The 25,039-nt window shown below is 34.2% G+C and overlaps 1 protein-coding gene across 2 annotated transcripts in view; it reads left to right on the top strand.

Annotated features, from left to right (window-relative positions):
• Positions 1–24,324, top strand: part of LOC148946529 (uncharacterized) — a 38,594-nt gene extending 14,270 nt beyond the window's left edge. For both annotated transcript variants that reach the window (XM_089097414.1, XM_089097413.1), the window contains 4 exons: positions 8,595–8,696; positions 10,450–10,513; positions 11,792–11,962; positions 22,980–24,324. In XM_089097414.1, the coding sequence (XP_088953540.1) occupies positions 8,595–8,696; positions 10,450–10,513; positions 11,792–11,962; positions 22,980–23,575 (933 nt within the window). In that variant the 3' untranslated portion in view covers positions 23,576–24,324. The remainder of the gene's footprint in view (positions 1–8,594; positions 8,697–10,449; positions 10,514–11,791; positions 11,963–22,979) is intronic.
• The last annotated feature ends 715 nt before the right edge of the window (positions 24,325–25,039 follow it).

The raw sequence follows: 25,039 nt of genomic DNA, 5'->3' as shown, positions 1-25,039 counted from the left end.
CCCCAATAGAACCCACTGGAGGTGCGAGACTCTGATTTTACTCAAACATTTACCCAATTTTCTGCATGCTAGAGCAGACTTCGTTTCAGAATTTTCGTCTCTATAGTCTGTCGGCAGGTATACATTAACAATGACAGCACCACCCGCTTTAACTGCAACGAAATGGTCAGATTTTGCAAACAGTTCGGAGTTAGTATGTCGATCTATTATTGTAGCAAATCCACCTGAGGGGCGGCCTCGTTTTCTGGACCTTTTAGCGGCTACAAAGTGGAGCACATGTGATGACACTATATCCAGTAGTTTCATATTATCAACAGAGAGAAAATGTTCCTGTATGCATATGATTTCTTTACTAAGGCAAAGTTGTTCCACCATGGCGATTTTCGCACTGAGATTACCTTTTACGTTCCATGACAAGACGCTCCTTTTAATATAGGGCTCAACCATTTCGAACAGATTGGCTTTTGGACTTCAGAGTCTTGTTCAATGGGCAGTTAGAATGGTAGCATGTGTGTTTGGTGCTTTGACAATTCAAACAGCAGATCGGGTTCTGGCACGGGCTTTCTTTCGTCGCACCGTGGTAATTTTGGGCGCAACGGCCGCATTTCTTGGTATTTTTTACTGTGTCGACATATGGGCGATTTCATGACAATTAAAACAACGTTTCGGGAGAAAAATAAATTCTTGTATTTTGAAACGCTCGAAGTCAATTCTTATTGTCATTTGTGCGGCGGTATCAAAAGCATCTCTACTTGAAAAATACAGCTTGAAGGTGCGTGATTTCCCACATTGTTCGACTTTCTCACAGCCGACTATTAATCTTTGTAAATCCTCAGCACTAAGAGACTCGGGAATCTCTTTAACTATATCGATATGTGAGGGAGTTCTGATTTTTTTGCTGGAACCCGGGTTTTGATTATTAATCCCAATCGCCAATTTCTCTGCAGTAGCCTTCTGCGCAGAGGCTACCCGCCACCCATTTTTTCCAGGTCTGGGCTCAACCTTAGAAGCATCAAGCGATTCGCCACACGCAGATTCTATAAACGCTTTCTGCTCCGATGGGGTTTTCAGTGGCGGAGGGTTTGTAACAGCTACAGAGTAAGACAGCTTTGTGGGGGCATTTGGTTGGGTAGGGAAACTAGTTCGAGTAAAAAGATTTAAGTCACCTTTATTCAGTCGCTCCATGAAGCCTTCAAAATGACGGCACATATCATTTACTTTGGTAGTTACGCATGCACTTATCCCTTCTCCGTATGCAGGGACCTCGGTTGGCTAAAAAATGACGAATGTAGGAAGTTCACGCTTTTCTTTAGCTGATTTGGCAAAGAATTTCACAATCTCCAGGACATTTTGTTCATCTTTAACTGATTTACGGAAGGGGTCCGGTAGGCCAGATTTTTGTAGGATCAATTCTTTTCTGCCATTTTTTCTCCCGCTGTGCAGTAAAACTTTAATAGCTCATAAAATCTGAAAAATAAAAGGTAGAACTGAAAAGCAGAACTAGGAAGCAATCTGAAACCATTGCTGAAAGAACTCTGAAAGCTTGTAACAAGCTTTAGCACAGAAGAAGTGGCTGAACATCCAACAGGGTATACACCAGGTCACAGAAATGTCAAGCAAATGATGACTCGTTATTATCATCAAAATCTGTAGTTAGCTACCTTACTCATTCTTTTTCCTTCTTTTTATGCTTCAAAACTATTTACACTATTTCATGACTAAAAAGAAAAGGATCTGGTATGTATATATTTAGCATATTTCAAATCTTAAGACAAATACTGTTCTCTGTTGAAAATTTATAATGCTTTATACCAAAGAAAGCTATGTAGCTGTACTTATGCCAAAGTTTAGCTGTGGAATTTTAATCTCTTGCAAGAACATGCTTATGAGTCTTAAGCACATCATTACCTGTTGAAGAATAATAATCTTATCTTTTCTAAGGTATTTTCTTTGGCCATATATGCTCAAAATATATTTATTATTTATGCACATAAAGGCTTCAGCCCAAAACCACAATTGGCTACAGCCCAGGGTTTAATTCAAAACTGACAAATTTTTGCCTCTAAATTTCACAGAATATGTCTGCATTAAAAGTTTTGAGACAGTATAGTCCTTAAGCAATTCTGTGTTTCAGCTATCTAACAGCACAAACCTTTTCTCTGATTAGTCTAATGAGCCAACATGTAATTATAAAGCTTTGCAGCTTTTCCACCAAAATCTGGTGAATAAACCACTAAGTTTTGTTCAGGAATTTCACTTTAATAGCTAAAATGTAATTTGGTTATATATAGCAGAAGCCTACAGTTCAAACAACAAAAGCACAAAAAATAATGGGGGAATCTTTTTGCAAGACAGTGGAGCAAATACATTCTTAGACCACACTGGCTATACATGACAAACGAAACTCAGAGAAGAGAGAAAGTAACAAAATGAAAAATAAAATCAAAAAGGGTGAAAAAACGAGGATTTTGTCAGCCAGCGAACCATGAAGAAGACAAAACATAAGCAAATATTTTGACAAGGACCTCCGCAAAGTCGTCCTCAGTGCTAAACAAAAACAAAAAAGAGAAGAAAAAAAAAAAACAAGAAACTAACCTTTCGAAGTTTCCTGTACAAAGACAGAATAGACACTGAATAAAAAACCAGGCAGGAATCAATGAAAATGAAATTTACCAAGATGATTGTGTAAGGATCTTTCGTCTTGCATTAATTTTGGCTGGTCTACAATTTCGGTTTTCATTAGATATGCAAATAGGTTCTTTTAAGTTTTTTCGGGTTAAAATATTGATTGAGTCCTTCAAGATTAAACTGTCGTAAATTGGGCTTAATGAAATATCTCCAGTATCTCTATTTATTGCTAAATTTTGGTTCATATATTTTTTTATCTCAATTACCTCCTTAAAAGTTTGTGGTACGCCATTAAGAACACGGGATTCTGTAGACACCACTACCCAGTACAGGGTCTGTTTTATCCTTTCCTGAGTTAAAAAAATGTTCAACCTTTTGTTCGGTTCTGAAAGAAACAGAGAGATTATGTTTATTTAAAATTTTTCTAAGTTTATCGCCAAGTTTCGGGATGAATGGTAAGACGATGAAAGTTTTTTTCTCAATTGCCGGTGTAACTGAATCAAGGGAGACAAGCTCCCTATTTTGTTCTTTTATCTTTTTTAATCGTCTATCTATTATATTTTCAATGAGTTTGATTAGGTAACCATTGCAAAAAAGAATATCCTTGACATAATTTAGTTCAGAATTTATATGATTACGGGAACAAATTTTTAAAACTCTGTCGACTAAAGAGATTATTACTCTTCTTTTTACAGAAGGAGGGTGATGGGAAGAGAAATGTAGATATCGATCATTATGAGTCGGCTTTCTATATATAGAAAATTCAAGACCAGGATTAGTTTTTATAATCAGAACATCTAAGAAAGGCAGCTTACCTGAATCTTCGAGTTCCATTGTGAACTGGAGATTCGAATCAAAAGAGTTCAAATGTGACAAAAAATCTCTTAGAGAGTCTTGTTCATGTTCCCAAACAGAAAGGATATAATCAACAAAACGAAAACAGATTGAATGTTTTAAGTGGAAACTATTCAAAGCAGACTGTTCTATGAAATCCATGTAAAAATTTGCCAAATAAGGAGACAAGACAGTGCCCATGGATAAGCCCATTATTTGAAGAAAAAATTATATGTTGGAATTTAAAATACGAGGAGAACTTGTTGCAAAGACGGACAAGGGTCATTATTGTATCAATTTCCAAAGTTTTGTAATCCGACCAAGCTGAATTTTCCTCTAATTTTCTTTGTAAAGCCTGCTCACATTTGTGAACATCGCATGAAGTGTACATAGAAACTGCATCAAAACTAGATAAAACGGTATTTGCTGTTGTACTTTGATTTTTTAACTTCTCAACAAGATTTATGGAGTTTTTAATATAGGATTTCTGTGTGCTTAAAAGAGGCTTAAAAATGGTGGCTAAGAAACTTCCTATACCCATAGCTGGAGAATTATAACATGCTACAATTGGATGTAACGGGATATCTTTCTTATGGATTTTAGGCAGACCATAAAACTTGGGGGCTGAACAACCTTTGGGATAAAATTTTCTGTACATTTGAGGGGTAATTAGTCTAGTATCTTTTAAAATTCCTCGTTAATTTCTCAACTTCTGTGTGTATTTGTCCGTGGGATCAAAATTTATTTCTTTGTAAATATTTTTATCCATTAAAAGTATATTAACTTTTAATTCATAATCTGCAGAATTCATTATTACAAATGTGTTTCCTTTGTCCGCTGTCGTAATTACTGTGTGTTTGTCTTTTTTTCAATTTTTGAGTATTTTAATTTCATTCTTTGATTGAGTTGAAAGTGACAAAGATGGCCTATAATCAAGAATACTCTTTACAATTTCACCTCTCAGTAGGTCTGGATTTTTGACTTCACCATGAGAGCTAAAAATAGCAGACTCCACGCCCGTAATAATTTCTGAAGTATTTACGTGTGTTTGAGCCATTGCAAATTTTGGTCCTTTTGAAAGAATACTTAGTTCCTTGGATGTAAATACATTAGAGGATAAATTTTCCAAAGTAGGACCAGGACAAAATCTAGGAAGAAAAATCTGTGTTTGTTGAAACTGTTGAAACTCCAGTTTTGAGAATTTTTCCGATAAACGAGTTGTTGCTAAATGGAATATGTGTCTGAAAGACCTATGTGAGATTTGTAAAATCTGGTGAAAATCATGAGCGGACAAAACCTGATATAATAAGGATTTTAAATTAAGTATTTTATTACTAAGGACGTATCTTCTGGATCTATGGTCTTTTAAAATATGTGTTAAAGTTTTGAAAACCATTCTCTGAATAAATGGGCCTTCAGAATGTGTGCCTAAATGTAGGTTGAAACGTAAAGAAGATGGAAGAATTCAATGTCTTTTACAAGTTTCTAAGAAATTAAACTGACAAATAAGATTTGCATGTTTCTTAACACAATTTAAAAAATCTAAAACAATATTGGTCCAGTGCTCCCCGTAAGCTTGACGCAAATACATTCTTAGACCACACTGGCTATACATGCCAAACGAAACTCAGAGAAGAGAGAAAGTAACAAAATGAAAAATAAAATCAAAAAGAGTGAAAAAACGAGGATTTTGTCAGCCAGCGAACCATGAAGAAGACAAAACATAAGCAAATATTTCGACAAGGACCTCCACCAAGTCGTCCTCAGTGCTAAACAAAACAAAAAAGAGAAAAAAAAAAAACGAGAATCAAACCAGTCGAAGTTCCCTGTACACACACAGAACAAACACTGAATAAAACACCAGGCAGGAATCAATGAAAATGAAATTTACCAAGATGATTGTGTAAGGATCTTTCGTCTTGCATTAATTTTGGCTGGTCTACAATTTCGGTTTTCATTAGATATGCAAATAGGTTCTTTTAAGTTTTTTCGGGTTAAAATATTGATTGAGTCCTTCAAGATTAAACTGTCGTAAATTGGGCTTAATGAAATATCTCCAGTATCTCTATTTATTGCTAAATTTTGATTCATATATTTTTTTATCTCAATTACCTCCTTAAAAGTTTGTGGTACGCCATTAACAGTTGATATTAAAGTTGCCTCGTCAAACAGAACTAGATGGGTCGGGTTTACGAAAATATGCGAAGCCAATGCCGAATCAAAGTTGTCATTGTTATTTTTTAATCTCAGGGACTTGTCTATTGAAATTTTGTGCTCATGCAAACGTTCACCTAGTTGTTGATGGGTTCTACCAATGTAAAATTTTCCACAAGAACACGGGATTCTGTAGACACCACTACCCAGTACAGTGTCTGTTTTATCCTTTCCTGAGTTAAAAAAATTTTCAACCTTTTGTTCGGTTCTGAAAGAAACAGAGAGATTATGTTTATTTAAAATTTTTCCAAGTTTATCGCCAAGTTTCGGGATGTATGGTAAAACGATGAAAGTTTTTTTCTCAATTGTCGGTGTAACTGAATCAAGGGGGACAAGCTCCCTATTTTTTTATTTTATCTTTTTTAATCGTCTATCTATTATATTTTCAATGAGTTTGATTGGGTAACCATTGCAAAAAAGAATATCTTTGACATGATTTAGTTCAGAATTTATATGATTACGGGAACAAATTTTTAAAACTCTGTCGACTAAAGAGATTATTACTCCTCTTTTTACAGAAGGAGGGTGATGGGAAGAGAAATGTAGATAGCGATCATTATGAGTCGGCTTTCTATGTATAGAAAATTCAAGACCAGGATTAGTTTTTATAATCAAAACATCTAAGAAAGGCAGCTTACCTGAATCTTCGAGCTCCATTGTGAACTGGAGATTCGAATCAAAAGAGTTCAAATGTGCCAAAAAAATCTCTTAGAGAGTCTTGTCTATGTTTCCAAAAAGAAACGATATCATCAACAAAACGAAACCAGATGGAGTGTTTTAAGTGGAAACTATTCAAAGCAGACTGTTCTATGAAATCCATGTAAAAGTTTGCAAAATAAGGAGACAAGACAGTGCCCATGGATAAGCCCATTATTTGAAGAAAAAAATTGTTTCGGAATTTAAAATACGAGGAGTGTTTGTTGCAAAGACGGACAGGGGTCATTATTGTATCAATTTCCAAAATTTTGTAATCCGACCAAGCTGAATTTTCCTCCAATTTTCTTTGTAAAGCCTTCTCACATTTATGAACATCGCATGAAGTGTACATAGAAACTGCATCAAAACTAGATAAAACGGTCTTTGCTGTTGTACTTTGATTTTTTAACTTCTCAACAAGATCTATGGAGTTTTTAATATAGGATTTCTGTGTGCTTAAAAGAGGCTTAAAAATGGTGGCTAAGAAACTTCCTATACCCGTAGCTGGAGAACTATAATATGCTACAATTGGACGTAACGGAATATCTTTCTTATGGATTCTAGGCAGACCATAAAATTTAGTGGCTGAACAGCCTGTGGGGTAAAATTTTCTGTGCATTTGAGGGGTTATTAGTCTAGTGTCTTTTGAAATTCCTAGTTCATTTCTCAACTTCTGTGTGTATTTTTCCGTGGGATCAAAATTTATTTTTTTGTAAATATTTTTATCCATTAAAAGGGTGTTAACTTTTAATTCATAATCTGCAGAATTCATAATTACAACTGTGTTTCCCTTGTCCGCTTTCGTAATTACTGTGTTTTTGTCACAAAAGATAAGCCCTTTTGAACATACTAGGCTGATGAACATACTTGTGTAATACCCAGACACTAGAATCTCCTTTATAATAATAAATTATAATAATTTATTATTATAACAGTCAAAAAGTGCAAAGTGCAAGGTCTGATTTTACTGTTAATATTTTCTTCTTTGGTCTTGCATTTCTTTTTTTTCAAACTCTGGTTTGTTATAGTTCAAAATGCCTATAGACTATCTTAGTGTTCCCTGATCTTTGCCAAAACTTCTTAATTTTTTTTTATTTTTTGTTCTCCTGGAAGACTATGATAATGGAGTTTAATAATGTGTTAATCAAAGTCCTTAGACCACTGATTAGAATAAAATTGAATCCTTAAATTTTGAGGAATGGTCTGAGATGTAAGATGGGAGGGTAGGGTCCTCAGATTAAAAAAAAAGATTCTCTAAAAACACTTAAGATCAAGGCTTATTGACTTTTTGAAAAAAAAATCCTGTAGATGCTCCATGTTCATCTGAGTCTTTCCACCTTGACAAATTATACTAAACCATAGTTTAAGTATTGAACAATCCTTCAGTATTTTTTTATAACAAGATAGACTTATTTTTGCTGGAAATTAACATTGACAAATATTGACAAACATGATCTATTTAAACTTTTTGAAGAAAACAAATTAATCAAGAACAATTGTTCAAAGCAAATCCAAGATAAAACAAAAAGCCTCCTTCCTCCTAGGTTCCTGATTTTGCAATTTGGCAAACTTTGATAAGTTTACAATTTTAAGTTCTTTAGAAATTGTTTTCAGTTCAGGAATTTAGTATACGCTATAGTTCACAGGTACGACCTTTTTCATAGTTCTGTTACACATCTATCAGAAGATCTTTCCACCACATAGCTTAAAATTTCAAAGAAACAGCCTTTTCAAGTCACTGTTACCCATTATTTATTTAAGATGGGAATAGGGCCTTTATTTTTTTTTTTTTTTTTTACAAAATATCCTGGCCTTTTTTTTTAAGCTTTTTATTTTAATACCCTAGAATATGCTAAAATAAGGATTTCGCTAAATTACCTATTAATTTATTTGTGGTAGATGTGTCCTGGTAAATTTACTCAGGTATAGATAGTCACATCAAGTATTTTTTAGAATAACTAGGCTATATTCATCCACAATAATTAATTTGAAAAAGATATTCATATTATACATTTTTTAATAAAACTACAGACCTATCCGAATGCACCTGTATTCTTCTGAACAGGATCAAGTAAAATCAATATAAAAAAAAAAAAATTCTCATGAGGTTTGACAGTTCATCTATCGATCCATAAAATATCTAATTTGGGTGATAGATTAGATTTTTCCCTTTTCTTTATATTGATCCTTGGATAACATTCATTATTTGTACTTTTTTTCAGCAAATCAAAGATGAATTTTCTGTACATATTGACAAAGGGGGGAACAATAGTTCTAACCAGGTTGAAGATAATGGGGAACATGTTGATTATGACAGTGAAAAAGTGAGCATTTATTTTCCTTTATTATTTTCATAGCTTTTTTTCAAAGCACAAGATTGATCATAGCTTTTATTTTGAAACAGGTCTTTATTCTTTTGGCTAACTGGTAGTTCTCTTTCTATCTTTAGATATGCACTGAGATTTGCTAAAGATGACTGCATCTGTTTATGTTCACAAAAAATAAACATCTGGTTGAAACAACAAAAATCAAAAATAGGGGATGTTCATCAAAATTAACCATGGGACTAAACAATATCCAGTTTGGCAAATATGAGGCCTTTTTTCAAGTTTATTTGTTTTTGTTATCTTCTTTGTAAAAAGAACTTTATTCCACTTGCCAAAATAGAAAAATGACGTTTTTCGTTTTAGAAAATAATTATTTAGTGAAAAGGTATTCAGTTGTTGCTGCAAATAATCATGGTCGCTGCCGTAGTTGATCCTAGTGGGCTTTCCTACTTGGCAGAGAGTCTATATAATATAAACAATCTCAGTTGCCCAGTCGCCTGCAAATCCTGTGGTTATAGTTGGTAATGTATTTTTGAGTCATATTTTGGTATTCAGTTGCTTTCAAATGGCTCAAAGAACTGATAGACTATCTGAAATACCCTTACTGTGTTTTTTATCTGCCCTAGGATGATAAACCGCCCTAAAACTCTTTTTATGCAAATCTGAAAGAGTTTTGCGATCTTCTCCTCTCACAGAGACTATCTGTCTTTGCTTTACTCTAATTAGGCTCTCAAGTCTTAAATCGCTTTGACCAAGCTATGACTACTTACGACTGTGACTGCGACTACTTGGAACTGCAATTGATGCTATATGCTTCTTAAGTTTTTGCCTTTGCTACTGCTATTATTACGCCTAAATATACTGAACTAAATCAAAGGAGTTAAATTAATCCTGGTTGTCAAAATGTCTTTCATGCTGGGGATGGTGAATTTTGTAAACAACACTTTTTACATCAGGCTAAAGGTAATTATTATCTGGCTTAGTGCAGTAACTTTAATTTCTTTTAAGGGATGTTGAGGAAGGTATTGAACAAAATAAAAGAGACAACCTGCATCCAGATTGTCGAAAGGACATTTCTGAACTAAGGAATGGCTAAGGGTATTTAGTTTGAAGTTTTATGGGCATATTAAAGGGGATGATGAACTAAATAAAAAAACACTGTGTGCATCCAGGTTGACAAAAAGACGTATCGGAATATCTCAGAAATGGCTTAGTGTATTAGTTGAATTTTTAAAAGGGTTAAGGGGTTTTAGAACTAGTCCCAGAATTAGTCCTTGTTTTAGAACTAGTCCTAGTTTTAGAACTAAGTCCAAAGAAACTATTTGCATCCAAGATTGTCTAGAAGGTATGGTTATGATATCCCAGGAGTGGGTTAGGGAATTAAGTTGAACTTTCAAGGTGTTTTAAGGTGAATGGTGAGGGACATTAGAATTTACTAGTTAATTAGAATTTGTTTTGTTCAAGGTTATAACATGACGGAAGTTCACAAAACACACAGCTTCATATTTTTCATCAAATTGTTTCTTCCTAACTATTTAGTGACATAACAGTCGATAGGACTGTTCCTCTTCTATGTTATAACCCGGTAGCTTTGGGGATGAGATTTTTTTTTGAATGAAAGCAATTAATTGACATTAATAATTACAGTATTATTATTGCTAAAAGATTTGTGGTTATGTGTTTCAAATTAAGGTCTATCCCAATTCTAAAGACTTGTCCATGTATACGTGTGTTCTTTTTCTTTTTTAAGCTCATTTGGAATCAGATTTTGGAAAGGACAGAGAGAATGGCTAATGCAAGCTTCAAATTTTCAGGTTAGTCTTTCATTGTTTAATTAAAGGAAAGCAATGTGGTCTGTTTTTACTTCATTTTTTAATCAAATAAAAGAAATAAGAGTAATGACTCTTACTTGTACCCAATAAATTCTTTTATTAAACCTGATCCTTTTTTATAAACCGATTTTACTTAAAATGATCTTTTTTCTTAAACCTTCTCTCACTCGGTTATAGAAAGAATACTATAGGTTGCCGAAGGAGTCTATATAGCAAATACACATTTTGTATCTGTTTTATAATAATAATACTAAGCACTATGCTGCCTAAGGGGATCGCGTTACTTGATCACTGATCCCAGAAATTTGTTCTAGAGTTTATCGTAAACAGAGCTATTAGAATACAAAACCATCATATTGCAACTGCATAAGTGTTAATAGCTTAAAAAAAACTAACTGAAACTAACTGGTTGTATTATTGTGCAATTGGAATTCGACAGAGAGTTTCATTATGAATCGTTGATGGGTAAGTTGGGCCATAGCTTCTGGACCCTATCTTTCTTCTAACTGTGTACGTAATTCATGCTAGTTATTAATAATCAACTGCTTTCAGACATTCAATGACAATTCGAAACTTCTAGACGTTCAGGTTTCAGGTCGCTACAGATTAGTCACTGAAACATCACTACAAACCAAATTCTTAAAACCTTCATTTGTCGTTACAAGCCAAACTTTAAAAAATGAAATTTATTTATAAAATGGAGTTTGTTCTAACTTTATAAAATTCATTAATTTTAACTAAGCCGACCAGAAATTATTAGGATAAATATATTTGTCCAAAAAAAGGCCTAGAGATGTGGCTGAGTTCCACCACGTATTTTGACAGTCTTAAGAATCAAGAAAATGTTTTTGGATATTTAGCTGCCATGTTCGCTGGAAAATTAGAACAGTCGGTAAATAAATTGGTAAATCCGTAAATTTATTTGAAATAATTGGTAAACGTGCTGTCACCAACACAAAGAAAACTGGTTATATTTCTTACATTGTAGAAGTCTATTGATGTGCCGGTCTCATATAGAATAACATCTCTTATTAAGTTGAAACAGATCAAATAAATTTTTAAATGTAATCACACTGAAGGTCTGTAACATCTTTTAATGTTTAATGAATTTTTTTTAATATTAATTTTCTTCGATTTTTTTTGAAGCACCATTTAATAATTATTATGTGCTTTCTATAATTTATTTTTCTATAATTTATAATACCAGAAGGGTTTCTTTCGTGAAGGTATTAATGTTAATTTATTTGCAATTTTCTTTAGAAGCTGAAGAAATATTCCAAGATTTCAGTGAAGATATTTTTGGAAAGAAATACTCTATTTTATCCCCAAAACATGAAGATACTCCTTTGATGGTTTCTCCTGGCGTATCTGAACAGATGAATCGAAATTTCAGGCCTTTTGAATTTGAATCAAATATTTGCGAGAAAGAAAGTGAGTTTCCTGACATCTCTATATTTTTTTATCTTATTGTTCAGTCCAAAACAATGTGACTTGCCTCGATAATGTACTGGAAAATGATAGAAATTTTTATGCTCACATATGTATATCGCTGTATATCGCTAGGGTGCCATGTTGAACATTCTCGTGACAGAAAAGTGTATGATTAAGGCACCAAAGACATCAAAATGAAAACAAGTTTTCCCCTCACTCCACCTTAGTTCTATTCATTCCTGAAAATGGTGATTTTCTACAATTATTATTTTAGTTGTTATTGTATTATTAAAATCATTTTGATAGTATGAATTATTTCCTTAATTGCCACAGTGAATCGAGAAGGGAGACGTGCGAATTGTTCTTTTTCACAGAAACCAAAACAAAACACTTTTACCACCCATTTTACACTTATCAATTGAGACAAGTTTTTCAATAATTAATTAGGCTTTAGAACCTTTGCTATTGAACAAAGTTTGTTACAAATTGTAAGTTATTTAATCATGCCTGCAGAATCCCCATGTTTAGTTGTGCTGAAAACACGAATTTGAAGTAGAGTACTTGGTGGCTATTGGCGGTCTACTATAAGTAATGTATTTACGAATAGTTTACTCCTGATCTTGATAATATAAGGAGAATATTAGTATAATAAGAAGCATGCCTGGCCCAGATACATTTGCAATAGAGCATCCTCATTAGGGAAATCCTCTTTCTTTCATATTAATCAGAAATAACTCTCGCTCAAAGTTATTATGAGTAACTGAATGAGTAACTATGAGGTTACTGAAAGTTACCCTATAAACTTGTTATTGTTATTAACTTTTACCATTAAGTTAAATCGAATAATAGTTACTATTTCCGAATCAATTTCAAATGGTGTTTCTTCCTGACTTGACAGTTTTTTTTTTGTTTTTGTTTTTTTTTTCAAAACGCGTTTATAATTATTTTGTTTATATAATATATGGTTACCTCTTTACTAGGTGGCGACTTGCGTCACAGTGTAAAGGGCTCCAGACCCTTTGTTATAAGAACCCCTATCGATTGAACACATATAGAACAGTGAGAATATGTCAAAATGAAGTAAAAAGTGTAATGTTTTTTTAAATTGGAAGAAAAATAATTAATTATTTGTCAATAGTCAACTTAAAAGGTAAGTGCAGCAACCTAGGATACCCTATTTGGTATTTCTAAAAGTATTTCGTTTTAGGTAAGTCAATTGACTAACAACTTGAAGTGTTGAATCTTGAAGAACTTTGATGGTAAACATATTAATGCATAGCTTAGATTTTTAGCTGTTCGGTGATATGTTTATTTCTTTTCAGTCCTTAATCTGAAGCAAGTTGTTAGGGTTATAATCTTGTAAAGTTTTAATCATTAAGTCTCATTTTATACTTTTTTTTAACCTGTTTACTGGCGATTAATGGCAGTTCCTGTCCTGCTACAGCAATCAGGAAAGCTACACTTTCTAGATCTACATGATGATGTATTTTTTCGCACATTTTCTATGTGTAATATATGATTTTTAAACCTTAATTTAACATTTAATATTGACTTAAATGCTATGTTTTTATCTTATTTCTACTTTGAAGAAAATAGTTGAAGGGTTCAAAATGGTTTACTGTATTTTTAATAGTGGGACTATTTTTTTCTTGTTTCTTTAACAGCAAATGTTAAACAAGCTGCAAGACAAAAAGAGCTATGCTATCAAGAATATAATTAGCTTGTTTAATCTTGACACTGCATTTATATAGCCAGCGGGGAATTAATTAATTTTAAGTTTTACACTTTTAGATAAGATAAGTTAGTGTTTATGATTATATTAAGGTAGCTTCCGAATTTCCGAAAAAAAAGGGCTCCATATAAAGCTTTAATAATATATTACTCCATTAACTGAATCTAGTGATACATCACAGATCCTTTGTTAAAATGGGTTTTCTGCTACCTTTGCTCAACTTTTGTGTTTGATTAATTGAAATATTTACAACAATAGTATTTGAAATCATGTTAAAAAGGGAATAATAATATCAGGAAGTATGATATTTGATTTAAAGAAAAAAACTAAGTGCAAATAGGTAAATATATAGCAGTTGACCATTTCTGAAGAATACATGGTATACAAATAATATCAGTGCTCTTGGATTCTTTATTTTAGTCTATTTCCAAATATCATGGCTGCTTTCCGGGTAATCCACTCCCCTGCCGCTATGGTTATAAATATGACCCTGATAATATATTCTCGCATTTAATTGAATATCCTGATACATCACGAGATTCGTGATACATACGGTTATCTGTTCAAAGAGGTATCGGCAATTTAGTCTCAACCATATTTTACCTTCTATGTGTAGTTTTTTGCCTCTGTAAAGTACAATTGAATGCAGATCAATTATCATTTTTAAGGATCTAAATAAGTTAATAAATACCACCAACACTACTACTAACAACTGACAGCAGCACCAAGCTGCCCGAAGCCGACGCTGCTGCGCATGCTCTTCTCCAACTTTATTGTTCTTGAATTCGGCCAATGCTGGAGTTTGCTTGAACAACTAAGAGGGAACAACCATTTTATAAACAGAATAATTTCTGTTCCTTTTGAATTTTAATGTTGCTGCTAACTCTCAGTTAAAAAAAACAACTTATTTTTGCGTTTAATTTCTGATTGTTTTTCAAATAATGCCGGTAAATATGGCTCATCCTCAATGAAAAATTTACTCCCCTGATGGAAACTACTCCGTAGAACTTTCCTTGGAGTGTATGGAAAATAAATACCCCCCCCCCCCATAATATTTCCTCCTGATAATCCGACCTTCGTTGAAAATTCAGACACGAAAACCTTGTAAAATTTCTTGCGGGCAATTAAGCCTGAAAAATTCTCTTTACCATACTTTCATCAGAAAAAGACTTTCATTTCTAATCGTTTTCCCTATCACTCCGGAAATCCCCTCTTCAATGGAATTTTTTTTCTCAGAAATCCGAACATGCTGAAAATTGCCCCCGGATGGTTCCTCCTGAAAACCTCCAAATGTAAAATTGAGTCGGCAAAGAGAAAATAAGACAAACAAAAAGAATTTCTTACAAGAATTCTGTAAAATCCCCCCAGTGTAAAAATTCCTGTGTAAAAAATCCAGTGTAAAAAAATCCCCCCAGTGGAAAGTTAACCCCAAAATTCCCCCCCCCCCGCAAGAAAAATTATCCACGTAGAACATACCCCCGCACGATAATTCCCTGATTGGAACTGTTAAAAACGAGCAGTTGGAATCATAAATAATGAAGTGAAGGTAAGTTGGAACCACATCATTATCTATTAGGTAGATTCGAGCTCACCACGTTGGCCGTGAGAAGAAACCTCCTGTGCCTTCATAAGTTTTGACTCATATTATTTATGTATTTTGTAGAATGCATTGTGTTTGACGTGAAGGTCAAATTTTTTCGATATGGTATATATATATATACTAGTGCTATTTGTGACGCAAAGTTCAAACTCGGCAACCATGCTGTGAAAGACATTTTAAATTCTATTCTTCAATTACCCTTAAACCCTTTCTTATGACCTCCTGCGGCTCCAGTTAGGAACATCTTGTTTTTTGTTTGATCCTTGCTTGATGGATACCCAAAAAGGACAAACTTTGGAAATCCATCATGTTCGAAACATGTCCCAGTCTTCAGAACCTATGTCCCATTAAAGCCATAGAAAGTAGCACAGGACCACGTTTTTGCACAAATTGTTGTTTGAATACCATAAGTCAAAGGGGCACCCAAAATTATCAGTGCGCAATTCCTATGGAAAACGTATTATACAGCATTCTTCTCATCCTAAGGACTCATACCCTCTAAGTCATCAGCAAATCTTAGCTCTTTTCATCACATCTGAGATCAGGAACTTATTGTCTATGTATATGAAACGTAAATTATTTTTTTTTTTGTTTTTTGAAATATAGGTAGTGTTTAAGGGTAAAGTTCACGGTGACGGGCTTCTGGCTAATGTGAAAAATAGCTGAATATGATAAATGAAAGTTTTAGGAATGTATTCAGGGCCTAAAATATACCATGAGTAGGAATTATCAATCTACTATCTCTGCTAAATTCTTGTTTCTAGCGCTGAAAAAATTGCATCTAAGCCAGCTGTATAAGTGTTCAGGTTTTGACAAAAAAAAACCTTTGCTGTAAGCTTTCATTTTTTTCATGGATTTTACATTTGAAAATTTGATTCATATCTTTTCAGTATTATTTTATGCCTCATGGAGGGTTTTATACTAAATTTAAGAAGTGGGTTTACAAATTTTTAAAACATTATAGACTAAATCAGGATTTAGTGAAGAGGTGGGAATTAAAATGCGTAAGAATTTTAGTAAAAAAATTAAAGATTCGCTTCCCAATAAAAGATATATCATTTATAGTGGATTTACATACAAAATTTGACGAATTTGGATACAAATGGTGCATTTGATTTACTTCAATATCCTTTAAAACATGCCATGAAAGTTCCAACGTAATACTCCTAGCTTTTCCTAGAATATTGCATATATGTGTGTTTGACAGTGTTATTTCACATACTAACCTATTGATTTGGTTTCACATAACCCGCATTTCTTCTGAAAGTTTCAACTTAATATTATGTTTTGTTCCTGAGATATTGCATCGATGCCATTTTGAGAAGCTAGATTACCTTAAACTCTTATTTCAGTTTAATAGTAGTGGCAATCACTATAATAGTTGTAGCTGTTGTAGTCACTGGTCCAAGTTTTTGCAGTCATAGTTACAAGTAGTTACAGTAGCAGTAATAGCCTAAGTGGTAACTGGAATAATTTCAAAGCGATAACTAGATTTCAAAGCGAAAACACCTATGTGAATTGTTTGTCAAACAGTTCGTGGTAACGAACTGTAAGTAAGGAGCGACCCGGCTCAATGGTAACCGAAACTCTAAAAAACGGGTTTTTGATACCAATAGATACATCAAAAGAATCAGATTTTAATTCTGATTTCAAATATATAAGTTTCATTAAGTTTAATCTTACCCATCAAAAGTTACGTGCCTGAGAAACTTTGGCTGATTTTCGAAAAAAGGGGGAAAAATACCCTGAAAGCTACAGAACCTTAATGAAATTCACACCATCATATTCAGCGTATCAGAGAACCCTACTGTAGAGGTTTCAAGCTCCTATCTACAAAAATCTGGAATTTTTCATTTTTTGCCAGAAGAAAGATCACAGATGCGTGTTTATTTGGTTGTTTGTTTGTTTGTTGTTTTTTTTTTTTTTTTTTTACCCAGGGGTGATCGTATCGACCCAGTGGTCCTAGAATATCGTGCGAGGGCTCATTGGAATGGAAATTAAAAGTTCTAGTGCCCTTTTTAAGTGACCAAAAAATATGGAGGGCAACTAGGCCCCCTCCCACGCTCATTTTTTTCCCATAGTCACCCGATCAAAATTTTGAGATAGCCATTTTGTTCAGCAAGGTCGAAAATATGATAAAAATGTCTTTTAGGATGACTTGATCCCCCAAAGTCTCCAGGGGGAGGGCTGAAAGTTATGAAATTTACTCAATGTTAACATATAGTATTGGTTATTGGGAAGTATACAGACTTTTTCAGAGGAGATTTTTTCTGGTAGGTGGGAGAAGGAGAGGGTAGGGGGCTATATGGAAGGATCTTTCCATGAAGGAAGTTTTCATAGGGGCAGGGACATTGCTATGAAGGGGGCGCCGGATTTCCCAGCATTATTCAAGAAAAAGATCAGGAATTAAATAAAAAAAAACAAGTTTTTCAACTGATTTTGATTAAGAGGTCATTTTTAAAGAACTGGAAAAAAAATTCGAACTATAGTTTAAAGAGCAGGGTATTGACTAGGGGCGAACCCCCTAATATACGTGTTAAAAATTTATGAATATAGAAGTTCGTTACGTAAGTTAATTCTAAGTTACGTATATTTATTACTAATAAAAACGTTCGTAAATAAAATTAAACAAGTTTCGAGAAAGCCATTTAACCAAATATAATATGCAAATTTTGTTTTAATTATTCATGTACGGTCAGCCAAAATCAAAACCTGCATTAATTCAAAAACGTTCAAAAATTAAATAAAAAAAACAAGTTTTTTTAACTGAAAGTAAGGAACGACGTTAAAACTTAAAACGAACAGAAATTATTCCGTATATGAAGGGGGCTGTCCCCTCCTCAACGCCTCGGTCTCTACGCTAAAGTTTGACTTTCTCACAACTCTATTTTTTTAAACAATAAAAAAACTTTAGCGTAAAGAGCGAGGCGTTGAGGAGGGGACAGCCCCCTTCATATACGGAATAATTTCTGTTCGTTTTAAGTTTTAACGTCGTTCCTTACTTTCAGTTAAAAAAACTTGTTTTTTTTTTATTTAATGTCTCAAAAGGATGAAAGTATTAAGTGACTTTTCATTCTGACGCAATCTGGTAGTGCTTACATTTTTTGGACTGATTTAATGCAGTAATTAAGGTTGGTGAAAAATCAGCCTCAAGGTGGATTTTTGGATATATATTCGTGATTAATGATTATAAAATATAGACATGGAAAACATCATTTGGAATGCGGTGTTAAATTTTGTTTCAAGAGCGATGCTAGCCAGAATGAAACATCAATTGATTATTAATCGCGCTGTGGAGTTTTTCTCCAGAGATAATATACTTAGTGCGAAAGAATTGATCCTACAAAAATCTGGCCTACCGGACCTCTTCCGTAAATCAGTTAAATATGAAGAAAATGTCCTGGAGATTGTGAAATTCTTTGCCACATCAGCTACAGAAAAGCGTCAACTTCCTACATTCGTCATTTTTTAGCCAACCGAGGTCCCTGAATGCGGAGACGAGATAAGGGCATACGTAACTACCAAAGTAAATGATATGTGCCGTCGTTTTGAAGGCTTCATGGAACGATTGAACAAAGGTGACTTAAATCTTTTTACTCGAACTAGTTTCCCTACTCAACCAAATGCCCCCACAAAGCTGTTTTACTCTGTAGTTGTTACAAACCCTCCGCCACTGAAAAACCCATCGGAGCGGAAAGCGTTTATAGAATCTGCGTGTGGTGAATCCCTTGATGCTTCTAAGGTTGAGCTCAGACCAGGAAAAATGGGTGGTGGGTAGCCATTGCGCAGAAGGCTACTGCGGAGAAATTGGCCCTTGGGATTAATAATGAAAACCAGGGTTCCAGCGCAAAAATCAGAACTCCCTCACACATCGGTATAGTCAAAGAGATTCCCGAGTCTCTTAGTGCTGAGCATTTACAAAGATTAATAACCGGCTGTGAGAAAGTCGAACAATGTGGGAAATCACGCACCTTCAAGCTGTATTTTTCAAGTAGAGATGCTTTTGATACCGCCGCACAAATGACGATTAAAACTGACTTCGAGCGTTTCAAAATACAAGAATTTATTTTTCTCCCGAAACGTTGTTTTAATTGTCATGAAAACGGCCATATGTCGACACAGTGCAAAAATACCAAGAAAGGTGGCCGTTGTTCCCAAAATTACCAGGTTGTGACGAAAGAAATCCAATGCCAGAACCCGATCTGGTGTTTGAACTGTCAAAGCATCAAGCACACGTACTACCATGCTAAGTGCCCGTTGAACAAGACTCTGTAGCCGAAAAGTCAATCTGTTCGAAATGGTTGAGCCCCATATTCAAAACAGCGTCTTGTCATGGAACGTAAAAGGTAATCTCAGTGCGAGAATCGCCGTGGTGGAACAACTTTGCCTTACTAAAGAAATCATATGCATACAGGAATATTTTCTCTCTGCTGATAATATGAAACTAGTGGATATAGTGCCATCACATCTGCTCCACTTTGTAGCCGCTAAAAGGCCCAGAAAACGAGGCCGCCCATCAGGTGGACTTGCTACAATAATAGATCGACATTCTAACTCCGAACTGTTTGCAAAATCTGACCATTTCCTTGCAGTTAAAATGAGTGATACTGTCATTGTTAATATATACCTGCCGACAGACTATAGAGACGAAAATTCTGAAACGAAGTTTGTTGTAGTATGTAGAAAATTGGATAAATATCGGTTTAAAATTAGAACCTCGCAACCCTAATAGGTTCTGTTGGGGGATTTTAATTGTGACCTATTAATACGACTGGTAATTTGCGTGCGGCTCTGCTTCTTAGCCTGATTCCAAATGAAAGTGCTATCTTACCAAAATCTGCTGATTTCACATATATACACCCCTCAGGATCAGTGTCAAACCTTGATCATGTGCTTGTTTCCGGTAGTATTGCCAGTCCTGAAGTAAGTGTAACCGTACTAAATGAGTTTGTAGTATCTGACCATTTGCCGTTGTCTTTCAATATTATGGCCTCCATTGAACAGTGCACGGGTAATCCAAGATTCTAAGTGGTATGCTGTGGTAGAATGGAATAAGATTTATATACTCCAGTACCAGAATTGTACTGATAATATTCTCGCAACGATAAAAATACCATTTGAGCTTCTCCAGAATTCGGTTCCGTCTTCAATTAATGAAAATCGTATTAAGTTAAATTTATATGCGTCACTTATTTCACATGCTTTATTACAAGCAGAAAAGCAGCTTGCCCCTCGCACTAAAGTATGAGTCGAATTCCAAGTGAAGGCCTGGTCCCAGAATTCTTTACTTGTTGAGGCTTGTAATAGGGCCCAATTCTGGATAAGAATCTGGATAGATTGCGACCGTCCTAGAACTGGTATAATAAACCAGATCCGTTTATCCACCAAACGCCGTTTTTCAAAAGAGTTAGATAAACATAGAGCTACTATTCGTTCCAATTTTTCTGAAAAGATTTTTAATAACCCAGGACTTTTGTGGAAAAATTTAACACATAAACAAAAACAAATGCCCAACCAATCATCTAATATCCCTCCCAAACTATGGGAACAACATTTCTGCAGATAGTTTTCAGAACCAGACCCACTAATAGAAAATCCCTCCAAAATTACACTCGAAAAGATACTTTCGATAGGGGACAAATTAATGTTTACTGTATCAGTTTTAGATGTTTATAATATAATTTGTAAAATTAAGAAACCTTTTTCAAGAGGTACAGATCACGTTTGCGCAAAACACCTCCTATTTGGAACCCCTTATCTTTTTTCCCACCTTGCCCTACTTTTCCAAATTGTGTTTAGAAAAGGAATAGTTCCTACCTCGTTTTCAACTGGCCGTCTTACTCCTGTCCCTAAAAAAAATAAACCCCTAAATGAGTGCTCATAATATCGGCCATTAGAGGTACCTGAAACTTATTGTAAAATTTTTGATAAGTTGATAATGCCCGAGTTGGTTGATAAATGTTATATGTCCCCATACCAATTTGGGTTCCAGAAAGGAATAGGTTGCGGTTATGCACTGACTGCACTGTTGTCAGTCTTGATTGATGCTGATAAATCTGGAGAGCCGTATATTCTAGGGAGCCATGATGTCAGTCGTGCTTTTGATTCGATAATTCACGCGCATATCCTCACTGAATTGTATAAACGCGGGGTCAGTACCTGATTATTCGTGCTTTGTATGATATGTATAATGATTTAACTGTCACTGTGAATCTGCCTCATGGAATAATTACAAAGATAACCATAGCAGTTCGTCGCGGAGTAGGGCAAGGCACCCTTACATCCCCAATTGTGTTTAACAACTGTATTCTCGATGCACAATCTCAAGCAGTTTCATCCTGGATTCTAGAAAGGAATAGATGTGTCTCTTATTGCTTACGTGGACGATGTCTTTAACCCCAGCCGAACGGTATTGGCGTTTGAGAAAAAATTTTCCATTTTGAGTCGAGAGTATTCAAAAATAAATCTTAAATTTAACGCTGAAAAGTCAGAAGTGGTACTATTCAACTGGGCCTAGTTCCCAAAGGATTTAATATTGATCTTAATGGATTATTGGTTGCTCCTAAATTGGAAATGAATTATCTTGACCTCCCAATCGGTAACTCCCTTAAAGCAACTAAAAAGTTTCTCATTCGCCATTTCCAGCGCCGGACGTCCAGTGCCTACGCTGGCATAGTTTCCAATAAACTTCGTTTTAATCGCCGGCTGCTAGCTAAATTATATAACTCATATGCGCTCCCAAATTTTTTATACCTTGCACTTTTTTGGCGTACCTTTTCGGCACCGGAATCAAAGCAACTTCGACGACTTTATTACCGGTGTGCTAAATATCTTCTCAGCCCCCCCCCTGGGCAAGTAATTCTTTGGCCAATAGGAAATACGGCCTATCATTCTTATTGTCCCATAATTTTTTGATCCCATTACTGAAACCAACCACTCACTTGTCCCCACATTATCAAAAAATAATTCTTTCCTTAAATCCTGTAATTCGGGACAAAGGGCCATGAAGTGAAACAGATCCTCACCGTTTTCTCCACACATAGGGCATGAGCAAGGACCGTCCTTTACCCTTAACCTCCCTAAAAATTTCCTCCTTTCTCCAAGTGCTAGAAATTAAACCTGCTTTTATTCGAAAACGTTCAAAAATTAAATAAAAAAAAACTAGTTTTTTTAACTGAAAGTAAGGAGCGATATTAAAACTTAAAACGAAAAGAAATTATTCCGTATATGAAAGAGGCTATCCCCTCCTCAACGCCTTGCTCTTTACGCTAATGTTTTTCATTGTTAAAAAAATAGAGTTGTGAGAAAGTCAAACTTTGTGAGAAAGAACTATGCAGTTAGAGTTTATGTGACAGGGATGATCACATCGAATCGTGAATGAAAAATATAGTTAGAAGACAACGAGTCTGAGAAGAAAACAAATCCAAGAAAATGGATGATTTTTGGATGCATTAACTGGAAGTAGGAATTGAGTTCTTGCCAGAACTTCTTTATATTTTGCTAATAAATTATCAGAAAAGCTAGATTCAAGTCTCTCGTTTTGCTATTTTTATTTTATATTTTATTTTTATTTTGTTTCTTGCATTGATTTTTTTGTGAGCATCTTTACTATGGGATATTTTTTTAAGAATGTCTTAATACATTGTTTTAGGTATTGTCTATCCCCTTTGTTTATTTTGTTTTAGGAACTGGAGATGCTTCAACAGGTATTGCCAATGCGTTCTTGGAAGCTAAAAATTTTAACGGTCGCTTGCAATGGAAAAAGTGCGGAAAAGACTATGAGTGTAATATATGCAATAAAAGATTTCACTGGCATTGGCAATTGGAAAGACATCATAGAACTCATACAGGAAAAAAATCGTTTGATTGTGATGTGTGTCAGAAGAGATTTTCTCGACCAAGCCATTTGAATATACATCGTAGAGTGCATACAGGCGAGAAACCGTATAAATGTGATGTGTGCAAAAAGTGTTTTTCTCAATCGTGCAATTTGAATCAGCACCGAAGAGTGCATACAGGCGAGAAACCGTTTAAATGTGATGTGTGCAAAAAGTGTTTTTCTCAACCGTGCAATTTGAATCAGCACCGAAGAGTGCATACGGGTGAGAAACCGTATAAATGTGATTTATGTCCGAAGAGCTTTTCTCATCTGAGCAATTTGAATGTGCACCATATTGTTCATACAGGTGAGAAATTATTTAAATGTGATTTTTGTGAGAAGAGTTTTTCTAAACCAAACTCTTTGAAGAGACATCAAAGACTGCATACAGGTGAGAAATAAATAACTGTGAGGTATTTGAGAAGAGCTTTTATAATACAGGCTCTTTAATTTGGCATAAAAAAGTGCATACTGGTGAGAAACTGTTTAAATGTGATGTGTGCAAAAAGTGTTTTTCTCAATTAAACAATTTGAATGAGCACAAAAAAGTGCATAAGAAAGCATTTTCATGAGGTCGAATCTGAACTGTCATCACAACCCATTCCAGGTGAAAGCCCGCTATTTTGTAGTTTACAATAAAAAATTATTATAGAATAGAATTTTTTCTAGCCAAAAGAATAATTAATGAAGAATTATATGTACTCCAATGATTTAAAACGTAATATATTCACGCAATTTATTGCTTGAATACATCCACGATTTATAATTCTGTATATCAATTACTCTCTTTTTGTTTAGGTTATATAGAAATGCTGTTATTGATGTTGTTAGTTAAGATCGCCAACTAATTATCTAGTGTTTAAAGATGAAATTTAGTTTTAAATAAGTGTGGTGAATAAAGACACTATTTTTAAGGAGATAAAAGTTCTTTTATAAGGTACTTTTAGGCTGTTGGTTAAGTAAAAATGCATCTGTTTTACTTTGCCATATATTTCTGGATTGCTGCAGTTCTTTCTACCTTTATTAATAGTTGATTCAAACTGAGTGTCGTTTTTATCTTTGTGGAAAGTGTTTTTGATAATATTGAAAGTGTCAATGACAATGTTATAGTTACAGCACTAAAAAGTTATAATTTCAATGTGCAAAATATATTAATTTCTCTGTATATTGTAAATAATGCACTATTTTCTTTTGAATTTTCAATGTATAGTATACATTGGGCGGCTTGAAAAAAGTCAACGTGTTTTTGTATGATATATCAGTCAAAAGTTTAAAAACAAAATTAGTACTAAATATTTTTTCGTTTCATTTTGACTTCCCATAGAATAAAAAATATGTAAATTTTTGTGTCTTTTAAGCATTTTTGAGAGAAGCTAAGCTACCCGTGGGCATAGATAAGTCAAAAGTTTACAAGCAAAATAAGTATTAAATAGTTTTACAGTTCATGCTGACTTCCCATAGAAAAAAAAATGTGTAATTTTGTGTGTCTTTTAAGCATTTTTGAGAGAAGCTAAGCTACCCCTGGGCATAGATCAGTCAAAACTTTACAAGCAAAGTTAGTATTAAATAGTTTTACAGTTCATGCTGACTTCCCATAGAAGAAAAAATGTGTAGTTTTGTGTGTCTTTAAAGCATTTTTGAGAGAAGCTAAGCTACCCCTGGGCATAGATCAGTCAAAATTTTACAAGCAAGATTAGTGTTATATAGTTTTTCAGTTCATGCTGACTTCCCATAGAAGAAAAAAACTGCTTATTTTTTGTGTCTTTAAAGCATTTTTTAGAGAAGCTAAGCTACCTCTGGGCATAGATTAAATACGTAGTAGATTAAGTACGTAGGTAGCAGATTAAATACTACCCAGGGGCATAG

This window comes from Artemia sp. Qi Xiang Cuo, chromosome 11 (genome assembly GCF_049724085.1).
Source record: "Artemia sp. Qi Xiang Cuo chromosome 11, ASM4972408v1, whole genome shotgun sequence".
Taxonomy (NCBI): domain Eukaryota; kingdom Metazoa; phylum Arthropoda; class Branchiopoda; order Anostraca; family Artemiidae; genus Artemia; species Artemia sp. Qi Xiang Cuo.
This window is presented reverse-complemented; position numbering and strand designations above follow the sequence as displayed.